Source organism: Galleria mellonella, unplaced genomic scaffold (assembly GCF_026898425.1).
Source record: "Galleria mellonella isolate WM207_F2 unplaced genomic scaffold, CSIRO_AGI_GalMel_v1 utg213, whole genome shotgun sequence".
Taxonomy (NCBI): domain Eukaryota; kingdom Metazoa; phylum Arthropoda; class Insecta; order Lepidoptera; family Pyralidae; genus Galleria; species Galleria mellonella.
In genome coordinates this window covers 6,839,474-6,866,791 of record NW_026442039.1, presented here as the reverse complement: position 1 = coordinate 6,866,791, position 27,318 = coordinate 6,839,474, and the positions used below count along the sequence as shown (strand labels likewise).

Sequence of the window (27,318 nt, the reverse complement as noted above, 5' to 3'; positions counted from 1 at the left end):
AACCAGAGGACTTTCAAGGAGCCTTCTCACAGTGGAAACGGCGTTGGCACAAGTGCATTATGTCACAGGGGGAGTACTTTGAAGGGGATAAAATTGATTTACCTGAATAATTGTAAAATAAAATTTTTAAAAAACTTTTATACGTACTTTCCGGACAAACCTCGTATAAGTAATTTTCACAACATTTTATGACGAAGTCAACTTTACAAACTGTCGATAAAAAATACAATGTAAACATAAAATGCATTTCATGAATTACACAATCCAAATATGTTATCTGATTTATTACATATATTTATTGCACATAATAGAATTATTTTTGGAAAAAAAAAGAAAAGCCAAAAAAAAAATTTAAAATAACAAGCCAATGAGATGACAACGAGACAAATAATTTGTTATCAAATCGGGATACCAGATTGTATACTATAAAGGAAAAAATGTATTTACAAAATTTACCCACTGCCCTTTTTTCTAATACTCTAAATGCGATAAACCTTTATGGAATTGACATCAAATGTTAAATAGGTCATTAGCCAGTACTATGGCTTTTTTTTAAGTACGGGGCGATATTAAAAATTAAAATAAATATAAAAGAATCTGCAATTCTTTGAGTACAATGCGACTAGTATAAATATACTGTATGCATAGAATGAATATTTGAAATTCAAATTTGGAATAATTTAAAAAGAAAAAAAAAACTGCGATAAATGCTACAAAAAAAAAAAAAAAAAAAAAAACAAAAAATCATACAAATTAAACCACCTAACGCATTGATACTTCAAGTTTTCCTCGATTATGCATACTTTTTACATAGTACACTTATGTTTAAATATTCACACTAGTTTTTATACCATACAAAACAACGGTTCTAGTCGATTAACACTTTTGAGTTTCGATGCGAATAAAAGAATCGATACAAAACTATTTCATTCAGCGTTTGCCGCATCTCGCTGGCGAAACATGATCCCTGTTATTATACTGGTACGTTTCATTTTGGTATAGCACTTTTGTTTTGCTTCTCCCATAGTCTATAGTAGAGTGATGCTGGATTACTGATGAGGTCTTTATGGGTGCCTTTCTCCGATATCGAACCGTTTTCAAGGACTAAAATCTCGTCCGCATCCGCGACGGTCGACAGTCGATGCGCTATGCAAATAGATGTACGACCTACGGTAGCAGCTTTCAAAGCTTGAAGGATTGCCTGAGAAAACAATGTTAACATAAGTATCAAATCTTAAAACTCATTATTCTTATATTTAACAAATTTTTTATCATACAATTTAGAATGGCAAACAATTTGCCGGCCCACCTGATGAAAAGTGGTAACCGTCGCCTATAGACATGACTAGTACCATGGACATAACAAAGTATACTGTTTGGCCCATGATACGCCCTATGCGTTACCATTCCTGAGGACTCAGGTGTTAGTCCTCTGTACCCTGTAAATTCACGCCATATCCCACCTTTTAAACCGAAACACAGCCATGCAAACACAACTGTTTCACGGTTGAAACACGAACGGGACAGAGGTGCCCAAGCAAACGGCTATTGTACAAAGTCTCCCTCTGGTAACACTAGGTTATATACAATTACATAAAATATGTACACAGGGGCAATAATTAAGGATTGTATCCCACGAAAAATAACTACTTCAATGTGGGAAAATCAGTTATTTTGATAAAAGTTCTATGCTCTTTAAACTTAAATATGCTCTTCCCTTAAAGATTACGATATCGTATCTGTTCGGAAATACTGCTGCTGGAATATGATTCTAAAGGGTGGTATAAAAAAAAAAGAACAAATTATTTTCGATACTGACGTGTTCGGTGAGCGAGTCCAGGCTGGAGGTGGCCTCGTCGAACACTATGATGGGCGAGTCCTTGAGGATGGCGCGGGCGATGGCCACCCGCTGCTTCTCACCGCCAGACAGCTTCAGGCCACGCTCGCCTACTTGCGTCTCGTAGGCCTGCACAAGCACATAATCGTCATCTATAAAATCTCGGAAGGGAAAGGTATTGTTAGTAATGAGGTCTAATGAACCCATTGCTAGCAATACAGGGTGTATCAGGTCGACCTCCACGCGGTTCCCTGTGGAAACCATCGTGGTTCATTCTAGTCAAATTCGTCACGATGGGCTAACTGAGCTGCTTTTTCGTCCTCACCTATCATCCCTCACTGGTGCCCCGCTAGCGTATACCGATAACGCAGGCGAGGTTACCATTCCATTATCACCCATTAAAAAAAAATACATAAAATCTTAAATGAAATATGTATTATATAAGACATACAATATGTTAGTAGATCATGCACGGGGTTTTTAAAGACGATGTAATTTTACAAATAGTAAATTTCAATAAAAACACATAATTATCACCATCATCATCATCATCATATCAGCCTTTAACTGTACCCTGCCAGATATAAGCCTTCCCCATAAAGGGTTTTACAAGTAGTTGCCACACTTGGCAGACAGATTGGTAACGGCAATTAGGCTTTTAGGGATGTTTTCAGAGGGACGCTGCTGCCTATCTCTCGCCCTCCCTTAGTCACCTCTTACGACACTCTCAGCAAAGGAAAAGGTGGCCTATTCTATGCTGGGACCCCACAACCACATACAATGTTATCAGAGATCTAAAAGAGTAAATGTTGAGTTTAGCTTGAGTTCTTTTCGTTAACAACATTTCGAACACTCTAGTACTTATGTGAATACAAAAAATGTCGATTTAAAAGTGCTTGTAAATGATTATTTGAATAAAGAAATTTCAATTTTGAATTTTACCTTAGGCCAAGTCTGTACAGAATCGTGCAGCTCCGCCATCTTGCTGGCCGTGTAGACCTCGTCGTGGGGCTTGCTCAGGTCACCGTAGTGCAAGTTGTGGAATATCGTATCGTGGAATAGGACGCAGTCCTGGGAAAATAGGTATATTTTTAATAATTATCATCAATTTATAATAGTCTGCTAGATGTAGGTCTCTAGTGGAATACCTTTGAGTGTATCTTAAAAATTTTATTATTTTTTTATACTATAGTTATTTATTTATTTATATCAACATTCTTTTTACAGGTAAATAAATAAGAAAGATGGCAACACCAGATAGCCCCAGATAATCCTTAAGTTGTATAAAAAAAATATTAACATACTAGAAATATACAGCACTAACAAAACTTGATATTTGCACAAAACATACCTGTGGAACTATAGCGATCGCCTTCCTCAAGCTAGCCAAATCTAAATCCCTTATGTTCTGTCCATTGATGAAGATATGGCCCGATTGTGGCTCGAAGAATCTGAACAGCAGCCGCACCAAAGTCGATTTGCTGGGAGCAAATTTTTAATAATAAGCTTTATTATTACAGACTATAACGGCTACATAATTACGTATTCTGTTTTGCCAAAGGTTGACTGGGAGAGAATGCTATATAGGTAGTATTAAGTCAGCCTTTTGTACCAGACATTTCTTGTTGTAATTTGGTCAATAATGAATAAATAAATAAAATATAAATATAATACAAAAGTCGATTGCTTGGGCACCTCTGTCCCATTCGTGTTTCTACCGTGAAGCAGTTGTTTTTGTATAGCTGTGTTTCGGTTTGAAGGGTGGGATATGGCGTGAATTTACTGGGTACAGAGGAATAACACCTGAGTCCTCAGGAATGGCAACGCATGGGGGGGGGGGATCATGTGCGAAACAGCATACTTTGTTATACACATGTTGACATAACAGAGTATACTGTTTCGCCCATGATACCCCCCATGCGTTGCCATTCCTGAGGACTCAGGTGTTATTCCTCTGTACCCTGTAAATTCACGCCATATCCTACCCTTCAAACTGAAACACAGCCATGCAAACACAACTGCTTCACGGTTGAAACACGAATGGAACAGAGGTACCCAAGCAATCGACTTTTGTAGTCTCCCTCTGGTGAAGTCCCTCACGGCGCATTCATTCACTGTTATGCTAACTTACCCACTGCCGGATCCGCCCACAATGCCAATCTTCTTCCCCGCCGGGATGGTGAGGGTCAGGTTATTGAATATCGGCTTCCCGTTGATGTACTTAAAGCTCACGTCCTTGAACTCGATGGTCGCTGTCTTCGCGTCCACCACTAGGGGCGGCGCTTTGTCTTTCTCCTGTACAGAATACACGTGTAGGATTGATAGTAGCGTTCAACCTTGTTATAGTAGATACCTATCAAGTATTACGACACACCCTGAACGGCGATCGGATCGGACCATCTAGCATGACGCAAGAAGGTGCGCTACCGAGAAAGACACCTGCGTCGAGTCAGCATTTCAATTTCCACAGCAAAAATACCCATTTCCTTTATGTTTGATTCGATATGACCTCACTTAAGGATCACACATCGATCTGAAGACACTTATTATTGTAATAATTAATTTTAGAATTAAATTTAGTTATATTTATAAAATTAGTTCTTTTTGGGTCTTCCGCCAGCGACTTCAATAACTATCTTGTAAATAAATTTAATCAATAATTAAAAAAAAAAACAATAAGTATTTCACAATAAAACAAATAAATTTTTAAATTGTCCAAGTTAACAAACACTCTCTCTCGTCCATGGCCCATGCGCGGTATGCGCGCGCAGCCAACAATCACAAAGCGCCTGCGCAACCTGCGCGCGCATCTTGCGAGTGAGTGCCGTGACCAAGCGTTATGATATATATATATATATATATATATATATATATATATATATATATATATATATATATACGAGGTCTGTCCGGAAAGTTCGTATAAAAGTGTTCTGGAATGCGAGAAAGAGGAGTGGGGAGGCCAGGTAAGCGCAGGACCCCTTCCTTATGTCCCTAACAATGCTTCAGTTCTGGTCTGACCGCCGTGCGGTGCGAACTGGCTTGTCACGCCATCTGTGAAGTTACCTCTTAACGAAACCCCGTCGGCATGGAGCCCGCTTCCGTTGAAGAGCAGCGCGTCGTAATCAAGTTTCTCTCGAAACTCGGCAAGAATGGCCGTGAAATTTTTGCCGATCTCAGAACAGTTTATGGGGATGATGCTGTGAAGGAACCAACCGTCCACAAGTGGCTAAAAAGATTCAGAGAGGGCCGAGAAAGAGTTCGATGTTCGGGGGATTGTCCATCAAGAATTCGTCCCTCCAGGCCAGACAGTTGATGGAAAATTCTACGTCGATGTGCTCAGACGCCTCAAAGCTCGTGTGGCACGAGTTCGTCCAGAATTGGCGCGAGAGGGGCGTTGGATTCTTCACCACGACAATGCCCCTGCCCACACCTCTCTTGTTGTCCGTGAGTTTTTGAGTAAAAATTCCATTACGATGACCGAACACCCCCCTATTCGCCGGATTTGGCCCCGTGTGACTTCTTCTTGTTCCCAAAAACCAAATTGGTACTTCGGGGGCGGCATTTGGGGGACATAAATGAGATAAAAAAAGCTACGACGGGGCAGCTGAGAAACCTACAACCAGAGGACTTTCAAGGAGCCTTCTCACAGTGGAAACGGCGTTGGCACAAGTGCATTATGTCACAGGGGGAGTACTTTGAAGGGGATAAAATTGATTTACCTGAATAATTGTAAAATAAAATTTTTAAAAAACTTTTATACGTACTTTCCGGACAAACCTCGTATATATATATATATATATATATATATATAACAAAATGTTAGTTTGTCTGCTTGTTTTTAACTAATAAAAAACCCAATTAAATTATAAAAGTTGATATACATATATATAATAAACATTGGTGAGTATTATCTCACCACATACGTGCGTCATACATGCGCTGCAAATTCTAGTTATGCAACAGACGCTGTTGCATTAGCGCGTAGTATCATATTTTTGTTAGTTACAGCGTATGATGCATAAACCGTGCGTTTTTCAAGGCACTTTCTTCCACGCACAACCACTCTTTGGAATCAACTTCCAGCAACAGTATTTCCAAACCGATACGACAACATAACCTTCAAGAAAAGAGCATACTCCTTTTTAAAAGGCCGGCAGCACACCTGCAATGCCAATGTATTGTGGGTGATCACGAGCGGCGGTAGTCACTTACCATCAGGTGAGCCACATGCTCATTTGCCCTCCATGTTGTAAAAGAAACGCTCGAGGGATTTATTCAATAAATGCATATTTATCCCTGATAATCACCTTGATCCTGGACTGCACTGTCATGAGTGTGAACATGGTCTGCATGTCGATGAGCGCCTGGCGCACCTCCCGGTACACGGAGCCGAGGAAGCCGAGCGGGATGGACAGCTGGAACAGCAGCCCGTTCACCATCACCAGGTCGCCCACTGACATATTACCTGACCAACACACGCCACTTGACGAGGTGAAATTATTATAAATTTAAAAGTTTCATTACGAACGTTCGTAACTTCATTTTGACAAAATGTGGCAAATATGCAAATATCTGTCAATTTAAAAGAAAAAAATTTAAGGATTTTCAATTTTTCTGATTATTCTGCTGATTATTTAAAAAGTGCTGTGCCTACAAAGTAAAATTTTAATTATAAAATACATATTTTAAATACACTATCGCAGGCATGCCCAGCCGGTCTATCACGACTGTTTTTTTTTATTGATAGGTGAAAATGGTATACTCCGCCTGCGCTCACGGGATACGCTGGCGGAGCACCAGTGAAGGGTGATAGATGAGAATGAAAACAGGCCAGTTAGCCCATCATGATGAATTCATCAGGAATTAACCATGATAGTTTCCAAGGGGAACCGCGATGAGGTCGACCTGGTTGGGATCACCATTCCATTTTTACCTATCAAAAAAAATATGACATGGGTATTAACTAGTATAATTTTACCTTTAGCAATTTCATTTGCAGCCAGTAGCATTATTATGCTGAGACCTCCGCTGAAGATGGCATGCTGACCAAAGTTCAGCAGCGCCAAACTGGACGCAGTCTTAAGGGACGCCTCCTCATACTTCTTCAGGCTCATATCATATTTTTCCAATTCGTATTTTTCGTTGTTGAAATACTGAAACGAATAACCATAATAAATGTATTAACAATTTTCGAAAGGTACTTTTTAAAATGGCAATTTAGCTTATGGTTCATGTGACGGTGTAAAACCAGAATTCTCCATAAATATTTGCTACACTGTAGACTTTAGACATGTGGTATCTCTTGTAATATGAAGTTCATGAATCAGGGTACCCAGTAATTTCATAGACATATCTCATCATCATTGACGTACCATAGAAATGCTTAAAAAAACGGATCAACTGTCTCATACAATTTTAAGTGATAAATAGTCGAGTGATTCCTTTACAACTTTTATATTTATTTTGCCTTGCAATTACTTCATCTTTTTAATGTGCAAAAACTCATTTTATTTATTAAATAATTAAATACAGACACGTCAAGATACTTTATGTGCTAAGTATATATACATTAATCAAAAAAAAAATGTGTCCGCTAAGTTGACAATTAGCTGACAAAAAGTTGACCCATTTTTGAGGCTCGATACTCTATACTCTATCTACGTAATCTTAGCATATAGTACGAAATACTAAAATCATTTCCATTTTGTATTTTTCTAAATAGTTTTATTCCCTCACTGCTCTATGGTCAGGAGGGTGATGCCCATAGATTGTTCTCATTTAGCAATCTTGTAAAAAAAAGCTACCTTGACGGTCTCGTAGTTGATGAGCGAGTCGATGGCTTTGTTGCCCGCCTCGTTCTCAGCGCGGTTCATGTAGACTCGGAACTTCGTCCGCCACTGCGTGATGGCCAGTGTGAATGCTGCGTATATACCCACACAGCCAAACGCCAGTCCTGCCGATACATACAGGTGTCTTTTACTAGTTTTTTTTTTTTTTTTTTATGCAACTTAGAATGGCAAACAAGCTGACAGGTCACCTGATGGAAAGCGGTAACTATCGCCTATAGACATAAGCAGTACCATAGACATAACAGAGTATACTGTTTCGCCCAAGATACCCCCTCAGCGTTGCCATTCCTGAGGACTCAGGTGTTATTCCTCTGTACCCAGTAAATTCACCATATCCCTACCTTTAAACCGAAACACAGCCATGCAGACACAACTGTTTCACGGTAGAAACACGACTGGGACAGCGGTGACCAGGCAAACGACTTTTAAATAAAGTCTCCCTCTGGTAGGTGAAAATGTAGTAGTAACCCCACCTGTGCTGTCAATATACGCTGGTAGGAGATCAGTGAGAGATAATAGATGAAGATAAAGACAGATCAGTTAGCCCATCGTGATAAAATCTACAAGAATTAACCACGATGGTTTCCAGGGAACCTACTGACCTGCTTCATCCTCACCTATCATCCCTCACAAGTGCCCCGCCAGCATATACCGATAACGCAGGCGGGATTATTATTTCATTTACATTGGATTTCTTACTTATTCTTCTTAGCTGAAATTACATTCCAAACTGGAAGGTACATTCATAAGTCTTTATTTCAAAATGCTTATAACTATGTTTACTTTAATAATGAATGTTTTTACTTATTTATTTTTATCCTTTAAAAAAAAAAAAGAAAAAAAAATCTCGCCAAAACTCGAAATAAGTATGTTCTATATGACATGTTGGTTTGAATAATTATTATCTATCTATACTTACAATAAATCTGTAGAGAGGTCAATTCTGTACATGAAATATATTTCCAAAATAACTATCAGGCGGTGATTAGTGATCGATACTGATGCCAACAAGGCAATCAGTAAAATTTTTATCTGTCTGTCTGTCTGTATGTTCGTTATAGAAACAAAAACTTCTCGACGGATTTTAACGAAACTTGGTACAATTATTCTTCATACACCTGGGCAGGTTATAGTATACTTTTCATCACGCTACGATCAATAGGAGCAGAGCAGTGAAGGGAAATGTTAAAAATGTCCACTCGTGCGACGCCGGGACGGGCCGCTAGTTTTATATAAAACACAAGGTACTGAGGGGCGTACATATGTAATCCTTTTTATTTTTTAATGGTGTTGCCATCTATAATTGTAACGTCCAAGTAAACGAGATAGGGATGCCATATAATGCAAAAAAGTAGGTATAATAAATTTACCTGCAAATGCAAGCCCACCCTTCAAGCCCAATATAGTAGATACGAGAGTGAGCTCGAATATAGTGGGCACTATGTTGAACACCATAGCCGATAGGACGAAGTTGATGGCGCGCGAACCGCGGTCTATCGTCTGAAAAAAAAAAAACAATTACAACAAAAATAGAAGAATATATTATTTTTTATATATATATTACATATTTATTATTTTTTAATAGAAACATCTATAATGTTTCCTTCTATTATTGTACGCATACTGCCCGCTAGTAATTAATGCTCCTTTCCACTCGGGGTTTGCTGGAAGAGAACTCTTACAGAGTTAAGCTCGCCTGTTGTACATCTTTATTTTATGTATATTATATGTTGTAATTTTTTGTGTACAATAAAGAAGAATATTGACGGACAGAGAATTCATTAAACGAAGCTTTTTAGAATTCAATTCAATCATTTATAGCTATTTCATGTTGTAACAATATAGGTCTTAAGTTATTAAAAGTAAAGAATCAAAATAAACCCTGGAAGGCCACAGCAATCACATTAATAAATATTTCATAAAGTACATAATAATTCACCAGTCCCCACACTTCTATTCTGAACCAGGCAATCGAATATGAACCTTTGATTGCGGCTCCGTGTGACAGGACTCATAATCATTATATATTTAACAAAAAATACCAAATACAAATTCAAGAAGAGGAAAAGGACCAATCCGGTGTACATGAATTACGCATATACACCGATGGCTCCAAAACCGAGAACGGTTCAGGAGCCGGAGTCTTTTCCTTAGAGCTGAATATAAACGTGCACATACCGCTTGGCGTACACAGCTCAATATTCCAATGCGAATGTGTTGCAATAACCGAGGCTGCTGCAGCTGTACATAAGCTAGGAATAAATGGTTTTAGCATTAGATTCTTATCTGACAGCGCAGCAGTACTAAAAGCATTACGAAACAACAAGACAAACAACAAATTGATAATTGAATGCCACCATTCACTGGATAGGATATCTTCCAATAACCGAGTAATCCTCCAGTGGATAAGAGGGCACAGTGGATCTTATGGTAACGATGCCGCAGACGAACTGGCTAGAAGAGGCTCAGGAACGAGGGTGGTAGGCCCGTATCCACTTCTTCCTCTTCCGTTCTCGCAATTTCGAATGTGGATTCGTCAAAGATCCGCTGACATACAAAACCAAAGATGGATACAGGCTACTGATTGCAGACAATCAAAATTGGCCGTACCTACGTTGAATCAACGACTATCAAAACGTTTATTACATCTAGATAGAAAAAACCTCAAAATAATGATAGGGACAATAACGGGTCATTGTCCATTAAACAAACATTTATACACAATAGGAGCCACAGACAGCCCTCTTTGTCGAGGCTGTTTCGACGCTGAAGAAACGGCTGCTCACGTAATCCTGGAATGTGAGGCTGTGGCCTATCAACGTTTAGAAATCCTCGGAACGGTGAGGTCGCTCCGTGAAGCCTGTGAAGAACCCAGGAAGCTTCTGCGCTTCTGGGCGGAGCTAGGTTGGCTGTACTAGCCACGACTCACACGCACAACGGCCCAAATGAGAGGCTAAGTGCGGAAAACAGAGTCTTCAGTCATCAGACCTCTGTCCCATTCGTGTTTCTACCGTGAAACAGTTGTGTTTGCATGGCTGTGTTTCGGTTTGAAGGGTGGGATATGGCGTGAATTTACAGGGTACAGAGGAATAACATCTGAGTCCTCAGGAATGGTAACGCATGGGGAGTATCATGGGCGAAACAGTATACTCTGTTATGTCCCTTCAAACCAAAACACAGATTTAGATTAGATTAAGATATTTAAAAAATGCCTGACAATATTTAAATGCAATTTGATACATGGGTATCTCACCTTAAATACATAGGATATTTTATAGTTCAATTCACGCAAGCAAAGCCACGGTAAAATAACTAGTAAATAATAAATAAGAACAAAACAAACACAATTGATTTACGGTTGAAACACGAATGGGACGGAAGTACCCAAGCAAACGACTTTTGTGCAAAGTCTCCCTCTGGTAAATATATGAAGACAAGAACATTACCTTAGACAATGCGCCGGTCTGTCGACCCAAGTGGAAACTGAGGTCCAAGTTGTGCAGGTGCGTGAAAACATTGCACGCGAGACGCCGTATCGAATGCTGTGCTACCTTCGCGAACACTGCGTTACGTAGCTCATTGAAACCCGCAGAGGTGGCACGGGCTATACCATCTGAAAAAATAATTGAAGAATTTGTACAAAAGTCGTTTGCTTGGGCACCCCTGTCCCATTTGTGTTTCTACCGTGAAGCAGTTGTTTGCATGACTGTGTTTCAGTTTGAAGGGTGGGATATGGCGTGAATTTACAGGGTCCAGAGAAATAACACCTGAGTCCTCAAGAATGGCAACGCATGGGGGGTATCATGGGCGAAACAGTATGCTCTGTTATGTCAATGGTACTGCTCATGTCTATAGGCGACGGTTACCACTTTCCATCAGGTGGGCCGTCAGCTTGTTTGCCATTCTAAGTTGTATATAAAAAAAAACCTTCAATTTATATCAGTTAGTTATCACAGCTGAAATTTATGGATATTTCATCTCTGATTATTTGTTTTACGTAATAACTACTATCAAACCCTCCAATGGCAAATATCAGAAGGAACTCACCCTCTGACTTTGACTCGGGATCGTTCCTTATGGTGGTCGTGGGAGGCCTATGTTCAGTGGTGAACAGATAATGGCTTTTGTGATGATGATTATTAGAGTATTGCACATAAAATTGATAGTAAATCTATCAGATAACCAAACAGATCAGGACAGACATAACAGTTTTATTTGTAACTCTAAAAATAACTGGTTTTTCCTGCTTCCTACATATTCAAATACATGCGCACGCCTATTCCGAGAATTCTCAATTTATCTCTAGGGAGAACACGCCATGTACATTTATCGGGGACTCCCCTATTAACACAATGCAGATATTTTTTCTCTTTAGGAACATTCATACTGGTATCGATATTCATATATCATAATCATAGATCATAATGATATCGAAAATGTTACTTCCCATTACCCTAAAACTTTAATTAATGGCAACCCTAAAACGTAAAAAATTACCTAAAAAAAATACACATCAATCTATCACTGGAAAATTTGCAACCGTTTAATATTTTAATTGTAAAGTTTACCATATACTTTTTACTTACTACTTTTTATTACATACATACATATACTTTTTATTTGGAATAAACTACAATTCAATAAGTTCAAAATGAATCTGGGTTTAATGATGCGTGAACAATTATTTTTAAATAAGTCAACACTGAGAAATATGTACACAATAGTTTTGAATTTTAATAGCACAGCTGTTAGTTTTACTGGGGATTTCCACATTTAGCTTTGTAAATGGAATGCGTGGAAACACACCAGGTAGATTTGAGAGGCTCGCCTGGGTGCCTGGTTATTTCCATTTGAAGAGTACAAGATGCCAATGAAATCTCTGATATAATAGACATAAAAACTTAGCCCTGCAATGTGGCAACACCATACATACTTCATACCTACGTATGCCTTAGAAAAAAGAATGCAAATTTCAGAAATCTGTACTGTGACTGTACTGTGTGTATGTGTACTGTGAATTTGACCACACAATAATAGATTTACCTTTAAACGAGGCATCTTCAGAAACACAGATCTTCAGAGGCGAAACACTTATCGCAAAACGTGCGTAGACTGAATGGTGGTCGGAAATTGATAGCTAATATACAAGTTTATAGAACTTCTGGTAATGTTAGTAACAATCAACTATTAACAGTCAATTGCATACATTCTAATTGTAGCGAAATTAAATACAATAACTTTAATCATCTAACCGAGGTTTTCCCAAGAGACAACAGCATGGGATTCTACAAAAGGGGGGTAAAGAGGTTTCTTCAGGGTCGGCAACGCGCGCGTAATGCCTCTGGTATTGCAGGTGTTCATAGACTACGGTAACCACTTACCATCAGGTGGGCCGTATGCTTGTTTGCCACCTCAGTAGTATAAAAAAAACTGCACAATAATTAAACATTTTCAAATTTAACTTACATCCAACTATGAGACTGAATGCGGTTGTACCCAAAGCCTGTGGTACCGTCGCCACGCCCAGCAACACGTCTCCAGTCTGCGTCACAGCAGCTTGGTTCACTTCGTCCACTGCGTACTTGAACAGGAACGGGACGGATACGTTCATCACTTTCGCGCCGAACAGGAGCGACAAGGAGAGCATGACCCGGTTTTTTATCATGGTATTATCCTGTGTAAAACAAAGCGATATTGTTCAACAATATTACATATATAAACAGTAACGATAAAGAGATGAGTATAAGAAATCGATCTTTAGCATTTTTTTTAATGGGTGATAATGAAATGGCAATCCCGCCTGCGCTAACGATATACGCTGGCGGGGCACCAGTGAAGGATGATAGGTAAGAATGAAAAGGCCAGTTAGACCATCGTGATGAATACACCTGGAATTCAGCACGACGGTTTCCAGGTGGAACAACGGGGATGATCTTTAGCATTAGGCACTCTTTGTCTGAGGATGCTCGAATAACATAAACCAGCATGAAAACTAATATTTACGACTTCATATTGCAATATGGAGTTATTAATTCCAGCTTACTCGAACACATTACGCGACCTTCCACACGCTATCATCAGACTGGGCATTCGCGTTGTCTATGGTACTATTCATGTCTATACAGTTACCACCTCCCATGAGGGACTCCGTCAGCTTTTTAGCCATTCTATAATATATTAAATATATTTTCAATAGAGACAATCATCAGCATCATATCAGCTTTGAACTGTCTACTGCTGAACATAAGCCTCCCCTGCTGGATTTTGCCAGTAGTTGCCACGCTTGGCAGGTGTATTGGCAACAGAAGTTAAGCATTGAAGATGTTTTAAGAAGGACGCAGCCCATCTCAATAGAATATTAAATAGAAACTAACTACAGACAAATAAATTTTTCGGAACTGGGCTGACTTCCACGAAACCCTATTTTTAAAACCAAAGGCGTATTTAAAGAAAAGGCCTTAGAACTGTGTCTGGTCCAGAATCGTCTGGTGGCCACGCGATCCAAGCGAGGCTTCATAAAGACATATCTGAGAGTGCAAATACGCCTTAAGGGACCAGGCCCAGCCTGGCTAATAGTCTTAGATACACAAATGTTCAGAACAATAATTTTAGAAGTCAAAAGTTCTAGGAAATAAAGAGAAAATATATCTAAGTAACAGTGAGCGATAAATAGTTAAGAAGTCAAACTAGAACAAATTCTATGTAAGATAATGCAACGCCTACGTATTTCTCAGCTTGCCCAATGGTTGACTGGTAGAGAACACCGTCCGGTGTTAAGACCGCCAATTGTACATAGAATTTTACTGTGCATTAAAGTTTAAGTAAATAAATATCATAATAGGTACTAGATATTAGATAACGTACATGCATTATTTGTATTATCCTTGATACCGCGCAGAGCACCGAGGTAATGTTAATTCACAATCATGTCACGATTTTCACGTAATATTTCATTGCAAGTGTAAACACAAAACCTCTGCAGATTGTCTACGTTAACATGGCACGCGTCTGCCAAGTTTTTACTTCAATATGTGTGACCATATATGGACATTAATGCTCCGTTCGTGCTTTTTTTTTTATTGGATGAAAATGGAGTGGTAACCCCGCCTGCGCAAATGGGATACGCTGGCGGGGCACCAGTGAAGGGTGATAGATGAGGATGAAAACAGGCCAGTTAGCCCATCATGATGAATTCATCAGAAATTAATCATGATAGTTTCCAGGGGGAACCGCGAGGAGGTCGACCTGTTCGGATATATTGCTAGCAATGGGATTCTTAGTCCCCATTACTAACAATCCCTTTTCCCCCCGCTCTATTCGTGTTTGAGTATTATATTCCTTGATGGAAACCTTTTAACCATTTTTAATTATATTAATTTTTAAAGGGCGTGCCATGTTATTATGAACAATCTATATGTTTTGGTCTGCGTAGACAAGGAACTATTTTTTCGTGCACGAAATTTCTGATAAGATAGATAGATAAATAGATACTCTTTATTGTTTCCTCCAAAAGATTACAATAATAAACTTATTATAAATAGATACAAACAATTACAAGATATGTTCACACTGGGAAAACAATGGGCGGCCTTATCGCTAAACGCGATCTCTTCTAGGCAACCATTGGATGGAGAGTAGTTATAAACAGTTTGAGCGGAGGCACGATGAAAATAAGACACAGTCCACGGCCTACATTTTAGTATAGTGAATAATAAATCTCCTAAAATTTTATACTGTGCCTAATACGGTTTCATAAAGAAATTTATAAAATTTTTAATTATATTTTAAAATAGTTTAGCAGTCCACAACTTGGTAGTGCAGCGACTTAATATTACTACCTCATCTTCCGACGATTTCGGATTCAATTCTCACACCATACAAACATTCATTTGCTAGCAATATAGGGTATATTGCTAGCAAATGAATGTTTGTATGGTGGTCGGAGGTCGACCTCCACGCGTTTCCCCCTGGAAATCATCTTGGTTAATTCTTGTCGAATTGATACCGATGGGTCAACTAACCTGCTTTTATCCTCAAGTAACATTTCTCACAGGTGCCCCGTCAGCGTATACCGATAGCGTAGGCGGGGTTACCATTCCATTTTCATGGCGTCATGAAAATGGAATGTCAATCATGGCAAGTCGCGGGTTAAAGAATAGAATAGAATAGAATAGAATAGAAATCATTTATTCAAATAAACTTACATTGAAGCACTTTTGAAAAGTCATTACATTTTTTTTAATTTACCGCTCGTTCGGAAAGCTGTCTCATCACAAGAAGAACGAGCAAGAAACTTGCGTGATGCTCTTTTAAATAATTTTATTATTATTTTACATTTTTAAGTTTAATTGTGTGAATACAAACCACCAATTAGCACTAATTCAATTAAATACTCAAAAAGAAAAAAAAAATTGAATACATAACCAACTGGTTAAACAATTAATAAGAGGAAATCAGTCATAGTGATTAGAGCAGACCAGTCCCTACAAGCAGCACCCGTTCACGAGTATGACGGATGAGCCAGCCATCACTGCGCTCGACCATATTTTAGGGAGCCCAATGACCCGGCCCACCACGCCGCCACAAGTCTGGACATTTTAGTGAGCATGACTACTCAAAACACTAGACCACGTCAAAGCTACTCACAATTGCCATCTGATAGTTATAGTATTCACATTTTACATAAGAATGCATGCGGCAATTAATACAAAAAACCGCTACGCTTTCATATTTCTAAAATTAATCAATTAAATCAAGAAAGCAATGAGAAAAAAAAATTATAACGTTGTATGCTAATAAACTAATTATTTACTTGATATGTTGTCATCTATGAATTCGTCTATCCTGTAATAGGCTTTCTTACATAAAAATTGTTTAATATAAGATTTGAATTGCCTCTCTGTCAGATTTAATGCAGATTCCGGCAGTTTATTATAAAATCTTATGCAATTACCATAGAATAAATTACTGATTTTGTGCAGACGGCATTTAGGTAAAATAAGCTTATTTATATTGCGTAAGTTTCTACTTGTACAGTCTTTGAGTTTTTTAAAACTCGCTAAGTTCTTCCGTGTATACATAATATTTTCATAAATGTATTGTGAAGTAACTGTGAGGATATTTGAGTCTTTAAAGCACTGACGTAATGACTCTCTTGAACCCATACCATAAATAGAACGTATGGCTCTCTTTTGTAAAACAAATATAGTATTTATATCGGCTGCTTTACCCCACAGCAGTATGCCATAAGACATTATGCTATGGAAATAACTAAAATATACAAGTTTAGCCGTCGCCACGTCTGTTAATTGCCTAATTCTTCTAATTGCATATGCAGCAGAACTGAGTCTACTGGCCAATTTTGAAATATGGGGCCCCCATTGTAATTTCGAGTCCACTGTTATACCTAAAAAAACTGTATCATTAACAAAATTTACTATTTCGTCATTAAGCAATAACTGTGTATTTATTAGTCTTACATTAGGAAGTGTAAATTTTATACACTTTGTTTTGCTGGAATTTAATAATAGGTTATTACATGTAAACCAATTTAATATTGCAGACATAGCACAATTTACATCGTCTAATTGATTACTTTGACGTCCAATTTTAAACACTAACGAAGTATCATCCGCAAACAGCACTATATCTGCAATTTTCTCTACCATAAAGGGAAGGTCATTTATGTAGATTAAAAAGAGAAAGGGGCCTAAGATTGACCCTTGTGGAACGCCCATCTTAATATTAGCTCCCTTAGATTTTACACCGTCAATATCTACAGTTTGAACCCTATCCTCTAAATAAGTTCTCATTAATTTTAGATCATTATCTCTTATACCATAATGTTCGAGCTTGTACAAAAGCGTTTTATGATCCACACAATCAAATGCCTTTGATAGGTCACAAAAAACTCCGAGTGCATCCTGTGACCTCTCCCAAGATTCGAAAATATGTGTCATTAGCGCAACACCTGCGTCAGTGGTAGACTTGCCGGCGGTGAAACCATATTGCTGACTGTGAAGCAGTCCGTTAACCCTGAAGTGATGTAACATTTGATTTAACATTATCTTTTCAAACACCTTACTTAGAACTGGCAAAATAGATATAGGTCTATAGTTCCCTGGCTCAAATTTATCTCCTGATTTAAATAGTGGGATTAATTTGCTAAATTTCATTAAATGTGGAAAAACGCCATTATCAATACATTTATTAAAAATAGTGGCTAGATATGGAGCAACAATATCTATGAAAGAACTAACTACTTTTACAGACATGCCCCAAAGGTCTTCCGTATTTTTTAAATTTAGCTGTTTGAATATTTTTATGATATGAAAGGGGCTAACATGTGAAAATTTAAATCTTAAAGAACAACAACCGATATTAGTCTCTAGTAATTTTTTTGCTCGAGATTGAGATGAGTCCAGAGAAGATGTAATATCAATCGGAATATTAGCAAAAAAATCTTCAAAAATATTAACTACATCTTTTGTTGTTGTTATTAATTTATTATCATAATTTAATGTAAATTGATTACAGGCTATTTTAGATCTTCCAGTTTCTTTATTTATAATGCTCCAGATGGTTTTAATTTTGTCAGAAGACTGCTTAATTTGTTTATTAAAATAATTAGACTTAGCCATAATACAAACTTTTTTAAAAATTTTTGAATAATTTTTTACATAAGTGGTGAATTTGTCATCAAATCGATATTTTTTTTGATCGTATAAATCAAACAAAATATTTCTACTTTTAAGTATTCCTACTGTTGCCCATTCCGTGAATTTAGATTTAACATGAACTTCTTTTTTCTTGAAAAATTGTTCATATTCTCCGGATAAAATATTAATTAGCTTGGTGTAAAGATAATCAGGATTATTACTAGATTGTAACAGCAAATCCAATTTATTTTTAATCGCGCTTTTGTATTTATTAATATTGTAAACGTTTATTTGTCTTTTTGATTTTTTATTATTGTTGACTTTATTGATTTGACTGCTAAACTTAACAACTTGACCACAGTGATCTGAAGGAAGTTTATTTATTATGAATTTTTCTGTATACTCGCAGTTACAAAAAACATTGTCAAGACAAGTAGCAGACGTGGCAGTTACACGAGTGGGTTCATGAAAGACATGACATAAATCAAATGACTGAAATAAACTAATAATTTTTGTACATGTGGGTGTGTTACAAAGAATATCAACGTTAAAATCTCCACATACAATAATTTTTTTAATACTATTAAATACTTTTTTTAAAATATCCTCCATCACCCCTTCAAAAACATTGTAATCACTATTAGGAGGCCTGTACACACATATAAGGATATAATTTTCTAGTTCTATACAAGATAATTCTATACAACACTCAATAGAAAGTCTAACAATGTCAGCACGTTCCTTTACTTTAATATTATTTCTTGCAATTATCATAGACCCGCCTCTGTTAACTGACTTTCTATTGAAGCAGCTGACAACGTTATAATTATTTAAATTGAACATCATATTGCTTTCTTTAAGCCAATGTTCTGTGAAACAGACAATATCAATATTATACTTTTCTAAAAATAATTGTATAATTAACTCGCTGCCGGGAAAACTTTGTATGTTCTGATGAACAATTATTAATTCTGATTGCTTTCCCTTTGTCTTTGTGAGCAGTTTAAATCTGCAGTCATAGTACTTATGTCACAAATATTAATAGAATTATCTGTTATGTCAGCATTTTTATGTTTAAGTTTACCATGTAAACTGTTCATGTAGTCAATATTATAAGCCACTAAAGTGGCTATTTTATTTTTAGATGATTTAGAAAGATACATTGTATCTTTTGTCAAATAAAAATAAAGGTAGTTTAAAAAAAATAAAGTACGTAAATACTCACCCTAGGCCATACATACTCCAGCATGCCCCTAACCATATCTGTCCCGGTGACCGGTTTCGCCTCAGCCAGGTTTATATCTTCGCGGGACAAAACAGATGCACCTGGGTGAAAGCAGTCTCTTTTTTGGATACCTAAGGACGGGAGATACACCATCAGGCGCACGTAAAGGAAGGACGACAGTAATGGAAGAGGAAAAAGCGGACAAACAAAGGATGCGTGCGGGGGACAACTGCATTTCAACCAAGTATTAGTAACAAAAATGGCAACACAAATGGAAAGAATAAACGGAAAGAAATTAATTTGGCAACTAAGGTTCTAAGAGGTGTTACTGCCAAATATATATCAAGTCTTTTACTGTACAGTACAATACAATACAGTATGTTATATCTAAACTATAAAAGGTAGAGTAAAACAGTTGAATATTAATACAGTGAACACTCTATATAAGCAATCTCTTTATAAGTGACATTCTTTATATTTTACTTTTTTTTTTAATACAACTTAGAATGGCAGACAAGCTGACGGCCCACCTGATGGAAAATGGTAACCATCGCCTATAGACATGAGCAGTACCATGGACATAACAGAGTTGCCATTCCTGAGGACTCAGATGTTATTCCTCTGTACCCTGTAAATTCACGCCATATCCCAACCTTCAAACCAAAACACAGCCATGCAAACAAAACTGCTTCACAGTAGAAACACGAATGGGACAGAGGTACCCAAGCAATCAACTTTTGTACAAAGTCTCCCTCTGGTGCTTTCTACTCAGCTTAGTTAGTAAAAGAAATAAGGAAAAATATTTTCCAGATGGAAAGTATTTCTATACTCTTTATTTCTTTCCTATAAGTAACATTTCCTAATAAGAAACTTTTTTATTGAAATTGGTTCAAATGAGTGCCTTATATAGAGCGTTCATTGTAGATACAACTCATTTGAGGGTGGAGCTTCTGATTTGGCTTACAGGTGATGGAGTATGTGCCAATCAAATCAAAAAACAAGCATCAATATTTTTTCTTATGTTCCCACTATGAATTTGAAAATTACATAATACACTTATGTAATTTTCAAATTGCTGAGATTACATCTTAAGATCTCCAGCATGCAGTATTGCATTGTCTGACTGAACAGCCACCACTCAAAATGGTAAATAAAATTTTAAAAATGCATAAATCGCTTTATAAACATATAAACTATTATAATATATATATTTGACAGTGAAATGCACCCATAATAGCAATCACACATTTATGCATAAGTACATATTTTCACATGTCAGAGCATTTGTGACACAATTTTGACTGATTTTACTGAAATATTAATATTATTTTTTATTGTAAATTAATAAACTTACATTAATTATAGTATTACAAAGTTTCCTCATATTATTTTTTTTATAACACTAAGGTGGCAAACAAGCATATGGCTCACCTGATGGTAAGCGGTTACCATAGCCTATGAACACCTGCAATACCAGGGCCATTACATGCTCAAAACCGAACCCCAAAGAAAATTCTTTACATCATTTTTAAAGAAATATAACTATGTAAGTAACCTACATACATTTTTTATGCATAAATGAATGATTGGTCTATAGACTGAATATTTAATTATTGTAACATTTGCCTAAGCTTAGGACTATTGCCAGAACATTATTCTAATGTTTTTTTCATGTTTAATCTCATAAAAACACTACAAGACAATGTTTATTAGAGATGATATTGGACTTTATTATTGCTAATACCATGCCATGACAATTTATGTTTGCAGATTTAGTAAATAGCTATTAATGATTTACATAACAAACAAAATTAATATGATAACACTACAAACATAATTTTTTTTTATACCACTGTGGTGGCAAACAAGCATACGGCTCACCTGATGGTAAGCAGTATTATTAATTAAATAATGTTATCAATTCTGAAGTACCATTAAAAAATGAAAATCAGTTTTACTTTAAGATTTGTTTTAAGACATATCACATCATTAATTGCTTATAAGAGGCAGAAATTAACCAATCCTAAGAAAATATTAAATGGTTTATATATAAGTTATTTAACACTTTGCTGACGAATGATAAGGTAACTCCTCTTTCCATATCTAAATGTTGCTGACCAGTGATGAGTAAATTAGTCATTGCACTAGCTTGTAGGCACATTCATCTACCATGATGAGAAAGACTGTTTATATTACAAAGTGTTCATGAACAAAAAATTTACCAGAGGGAGAATTTGTACAAAAGTCGATTGCTTGGGTACCTCTGTCCTATTTGTGTTTCAACCGTGAAGCAGTTGTGTTTGTATAGCTGTGTTTCAGTTTGAAGGGTGGGGATATGGCATGAATTTACAGGTTACAGAGGAATAATACCTGAGTCGTCAGGAATGGCAATGCATGGGGGGTATCATGGGCGAAACAGAATACTCTGTTATGTCCATGGTACTGCTCATGTCTATAGGTGACGGTGACCACTTTCCATCAGGTGGGCCGTCAGCTTGTTTGCCATTTTAAGTTGTATAAAAAAAAATAGTTTTCTATGTATTTAGGTTTTATCACTATTTTAATTTAATTCCAAAGATTTCAACTATGATGGAATTCCAGCAAAGTGTTAAGAAACATTAATCAAATTTCCAATAGATTTGAGTCAGTACTACTTTAAATTTAATCCTCAGTAGTCATTCAAATAGCACTTCAGAATTGACTATAATGCTACACTACAATTTTAAAAAATAGTGACCATTATGTTATGATGTTAAAGTAAAATTTTCAAAAACATCACTTCATATCTAGCAGTGTGCTCAACTATATCAGCGTTTCTAGCGGAAACTTACTAAATGAACTTTTTAATGCAGCTTTAAAATGAAAATTAAATGATACAGAAAACTAATAGGATTAAAGTGCATAAAAATAGGTATTAACAATGATAAGTTTAAATACACATTTCATAAACAACATTTTTTTTTCTAGAAACGATTGGTTAATTCCTTGTAAATTAATCCGGAGAGGCTGAATGTATTCATCACGATCTATCATTCCTCACTGGTGTCCCACCAGTGTATACCATTAGAACAGACAGGGTTACCATTCCATTTTTATCCAATAAAAAAAAAACTCATTGCCAGCAAATTAAATACTGTTTATTTATTTACTTTCATCTTTTTTCTTTTTATGCTCCAAATTCAAATCTACGGATAGTAGATAATAAACTTTGTGTTATCGCAATGTCCAGATGATAAAAAAACTGCCAAATTATAGGCTACAAGGTCAAGATCAGAATTATGTAATATGATACATTTAAAAATTGCCTGCCTCATATTTTATAACATAAAATATTTCACTTCCAATTAAAATAATAAATGTTACCATTTATTTGAACTTACCAACAGGTATTTTTCCGGTTTTTGGCTTGTTTGCCAGTACTGCTGCCAAAACATTTTTCGCTGGGTCTGTATTTCCAGCGTTGTTTGGAGACGGTGTAGAATAATACTAAAACAATATTATTCATCGGATATTATATTATTTTCACACCAACGAAACGACAAAAATTATTTAGAATCAAAATAAATCACCGATCAAATTTTTATTAACATACACACCCTGAAATGACTTGCGGCGGCACACTGTTTGCATTTTAAATTGAACTGGGGTTTATTTAGAATCGTAGAATTATTAATACAGTATGATTTGTTCAATTTTACATGATTTTTTATTAAATAACTGAAATTCTTGGTTGACAGCAGTAAAGCCGCCATTATGGTTGACTGACAAGTGAAGAAATTAGAGTCGAACGATATATATCATATATAGTTATTATATCTATATAAACAGATATCTCTATATAGAGTACAAGATTATATCAGAGATTTAAATACCTATATAGACTGGTCTAGTAATGGTGATATAGAAATAACTCTTTTTCGCCATTAATATAAATATTCAAGGAATCCTATATATTGATAATTACCAGACCGATAACTTCTACGTTTTATGTTATCAACTGTATGTACATTATCATTTAAAGGATAAAGGCAGATTCTTATTTGCTTGACCAAATAATAAACTTAGAGAAATTCTTGAAGCTTGGGCGTTTCTGTAACGTACTATTATAATTAGAAATTCATGATTTATCTATCAGATGATACAAATTATTCAAATGAATTGCTCAGTCGAACAATTAGTAGACGGATTAGTAAAGTTGCATACCGCTATTTGATATTAAGAACATTTATAATCACTTACCAAAGTGGGACGACAACGCAATTAACTAAAAACATTTTATGTATTTCATATTTTGCTTCATAATTTTAAAAATACATTTTTACCATTACAATTCTTTTTTATAGTGACAAATCGGCCACAGAACGGTGTCAGGTGTGGGTATGTCGCTTGCAGCAATTAATATCTAATATATAGTTTATCTACCTGATCTATATATAGATTAGTAAATTTTGACTAATATACATATATTGTAACTATATACAGTTTGTATACAAATCTAGTCCTCGTAAACATTATCCAACTCCTCTATTTATTTGGATGCTTATCAGATTTTCCTTGTTTTACTTTTTGATACTCATCTGTGAGTTATAATTTATATAAATATATTTGTAGTGATTTTTTTTAAATTGACGGTCATATTGCCTATCCCTACTAGTAATATCTAATATATAATAATACTGTATAGTCGACCTCTATGCGGGGTTTCCCTAGACTAACTGACCTGTTTTTTTGGGGGGAAAGGGGTTGTTAGCAATGGAGTTTGACAGCCCCATTGCTGGCAATATGCCTTATTAGGTCGACCTTCACGTGGTTCACCCTGGAAACCATCGTGAAAAAATCTTGTTGAATTCGTCACGATGGGTTAACTGACCTACTTCATCCTCTCCTATCATCCTTCACTGGTGCCCCGCAGGTGTATACCGATAGCGCGGGTGGGGTTACCATTCCATTATCATCCATTAAAAAAAACTGACCTGCTTTCATCCTCACTTATCATCCCTCACTATTATCATATCATCAGAGTAAGGCGATAGCACAGCCGAGCTTATTATTCCATTGTCATTCATTAAATAAAATTATGGGTGTCACAGTGTATTCTATGATGTCTATATAGACTGCATTGTGTAATTTATAATTTAAATAAATAAAATACTGTATTCTGTTTTTCGTATTTCTAATACACACGGGATAGCGATTTGTAATTTGTATTTCTTATATAGCTTTGATTACTAGCAATGGAGCTGTTAGGCCCAATTACTAACAATCCCTTTCCACCATGACTCCCATGGTACTCGCTGATGTTCTAGGCTCTTTAAATTTTACATATCCATATTTGATAACAAAATTACGGATGCTGGATGACAGGGAATATTTTCACAGTTCTAGTTAAAACTTTTGAGTGCCATTTTTGGTGCTAATCTAGTAATCATAATTGCTATTTTCTGTCGTATTATTTCCTGAATTTATTTACGTTAGTAATTATTTTTGTGTTTTAGCCACCTATGTCGAGAATAGAATAGAATAAGAATAGAATAGAAATCATTTATTCAAATAAACTTACATTGAAGCACTTTTGAAAAGTCATTACATTTTTTTTAATTTACCGCTCGTTCGGAAAGCTGTCTCATCACAAGAAGAACGAGCAAGAAACTTGCGTGATGCTCTTTTAAATAATTTTATTATTATTTTACATTTTTAAGTTTAATTGTGTGAATACAAACCACCAATTAGCACTAATTCAATTAAATACTCAAAAAGAAAAAAAAAAATTGAATACATAACCAACTGGTTAAACAATTAATAAGAGGAAATCAGTCATAGTGATTAGAGCAGACCAGTCCCTACAAGCAGCACCCGTTCACGAGTATGACGGATGAGCCAGCCATCACTGCGCTCGACCATATTTTAGGGAGCCCAATGACCCGGCCCACCACGCCGCCACAAGTCTGGACATTTTAGTGAGCATGACTACTCAAAACACTAGACCACGTCAAAGCTACTCACAATTGCCATCTGATAGTTATAGTATTCACATTTTACATAAGAATGCATGCGGCAATTAATACAAAAAACCGCTACGCTTTCATATTTCTAAAATTAATCAATTAAATCAAGAAAGCAATGAGAAAATAAAATTATAACGTTGTATGCTAATAAACTAATTATTTACTTGATATGTTGTCATCTATGAATTCGTCTATCCTGTAATAGGCTTTCTTACATAAAAATTGTTTAATATAAGATTTGAATTGCCTCTCTGTCAGATTTAATGCAGATTCCGGCAGTTTATTATAAAATCTTATGCAATTACCATAGAATGAATTACTGATTTTGTGCAGACGGCATTTAGGTAAAATAAGCTTATTTATATTGCGTAAGTTTCTACTTGTACAGTCTTTGAGTTTTTTAAAACTCGCTAAGTTCTTCCGTGTATACATAATATTTTCATAAATGTATTGTGAAGTAACTGTGAGGATATTTGAGTCTTTAAAGCACTGACGTAATGACTCTCTTGAACCCATACCATAAATAGAACGTATGGCTCTCTTTTGTAAAACAAATATAGTATTTATATCGGCTGCTTTACCCCACAGCAGTATGCCATAAGACATTATGCTATGGAAATAACTAAAATATACAAGTTTAGCCGTCGCCACGTCTGTTAATTGCCTAATTCTTCTAATTGCATATGCAGCAGAACTGAGTCTACTGGCCAATTTTGAAATATGGGGCCCCCATTGTAATTTCGAGTCCACTGTTATACCTAAAAAAACTGTATCATTAACAAAATTTACTATTTCGTCATTAAGCAATAACTGTGTATTTATTAGTCTTACATTAGGAAGTGTAAATTTTATACACTTTGTTTTGCTGGAATTTAATAATAGGTTATTACATGTAAACCAATTTAATATTGCAGACATAGCACAATTTACATCGTCTAATTGATTACTTTGACGTCCAATTTTAAACACTAACGAAGTATCATCCGCAAACAGCACTATATCTGCAATTTTCTCTACCATAAAGGGAAGGTCATTTATGTAGATTAAAAAGAGAAAGGGGCCTAAGATTGACCCTTGTGGAACGCCCATCTTAATATTAGCTCCCTTAGATTTTACACCGTCAATATCTACAGTTTGAACCCTATCCTCTAAATAAGTTCTCATTAATTTTAGATCATTATCTCTTATACCATAATGTTCGAGCTTGTACAAAAGCGTTTTATGATCCACACAATCAAATGCCTTTGATAGGTCACAAAAAACTCCGAGTGCATCCTGTGACCTCTCCCAAGATTCGAAAATATGTGTCATTAGCGCAACACCTGCGTCAGTGGTAGACTTGCCGGCGGTGAAACCATATTGCTGACTGTGAAGCAGTCCGTTAACCCTGAAGTGATGTAACATTTGATTTAACATTATCTTTTCAAACACCTTACTTAGAACTGGCAAAATAGATATAGGTCTATAGTTCCCTGGCTCAAATTTATCTCCTGATTTAAATAGTGGGATTAATTTGCTAAATTTCATTAAATGTGGAAAAACGCCATTATCAATACATTTATTAAAAATAGTGGCTAGATATGGAGCAACAATATCTATGAAAGAACTAACTACTTTTACAGACATGCCCCAAAGGTCTTCCGTATTTTTTAAATTTAGCTGTTTGAATATTTTTATGATATGAAAGGGGCTAACATGTGAAAATTTAAATCTTAAAGAACAACAACCGATATTAGTCTCT

At 36.1% G+C, this 27,318-nt stretch overlaps 1 protein-coding gene across 4 annotated transcripts; it reads right to left on the bottom strand.

The window, feature by feature from the left end:
* Positions 1-324: 324 nt before the first annotated feature.
* On the bottom strand, positions 325-23,345 carry LOC113521035 (iron-sulfur clusters transporter ABCB7, mitochondrial). Of its 4 annotated transcripts, none has more exons than XM_052894521.1 (14): positions 23,169-23,345; positions 22,953-23,058; positions 19,573-19,703; positions 13,156-13,363; positions 11,136-11,302; positions 9,060-9,189; positions 7,645-7,793; positions 6,819-6,993; positions 6,148-6,305; positions 3,969-4,132; positions 3,189-3,318; positions 2,780-2,908; positions 1,820-1,966; positions 325-1,201 (listed from the first exon to the last, which is right to left on the bottom strand). In XM_052894521.1, the coding sequence occupies exons 1-14, from the start codon at positions 23,322-23,324 to the stop codon at positions 989-991; spliced, it is 2,163 nt and encodes a 720-aa protein (XP_052750481.1). In that variant the 5' UTR covers positions 23,325-23,345; the 3' UTR covers positions 325-988. The 4 variants fall into 4 exon arrangements, with proteins under 4 accessions (XP_052750481.1, XP_052750483.1, XP_052750484.1 ...); XM_052894523.1 differs by having other exon boundaries at positions 19,573-19,673; XM_052894524.1 differs by having other exon boundaries at positions 19,573-19,649.
* Positions 23,346-27,318: the final 3,973 nt, after the last annotated feature.

Coding starts and splice junctions, on each gene's coding strand:
- LOC113521035 (XM_052894521.1), bottom strand. CDS start 23,324: ATGGCGGCTTTACTGCTGTCAACCAAGAATTTCAGTTATTTAATAAAA. Junction 19,704..22,952: donor AACCGGAAAAATACCTGTTG/GTAAGTTCAAAT, acceptor TCCCGTCCTTAG/GTATCCAAAAAAGAGACTGC. Junction 4,133..6,147: donor CAGTGCAGTCCAGGATCAAG/GTGATTATCAGG, acceptor TATTCTGTACAG/GAGAAAGACAAAGCGCCGCC.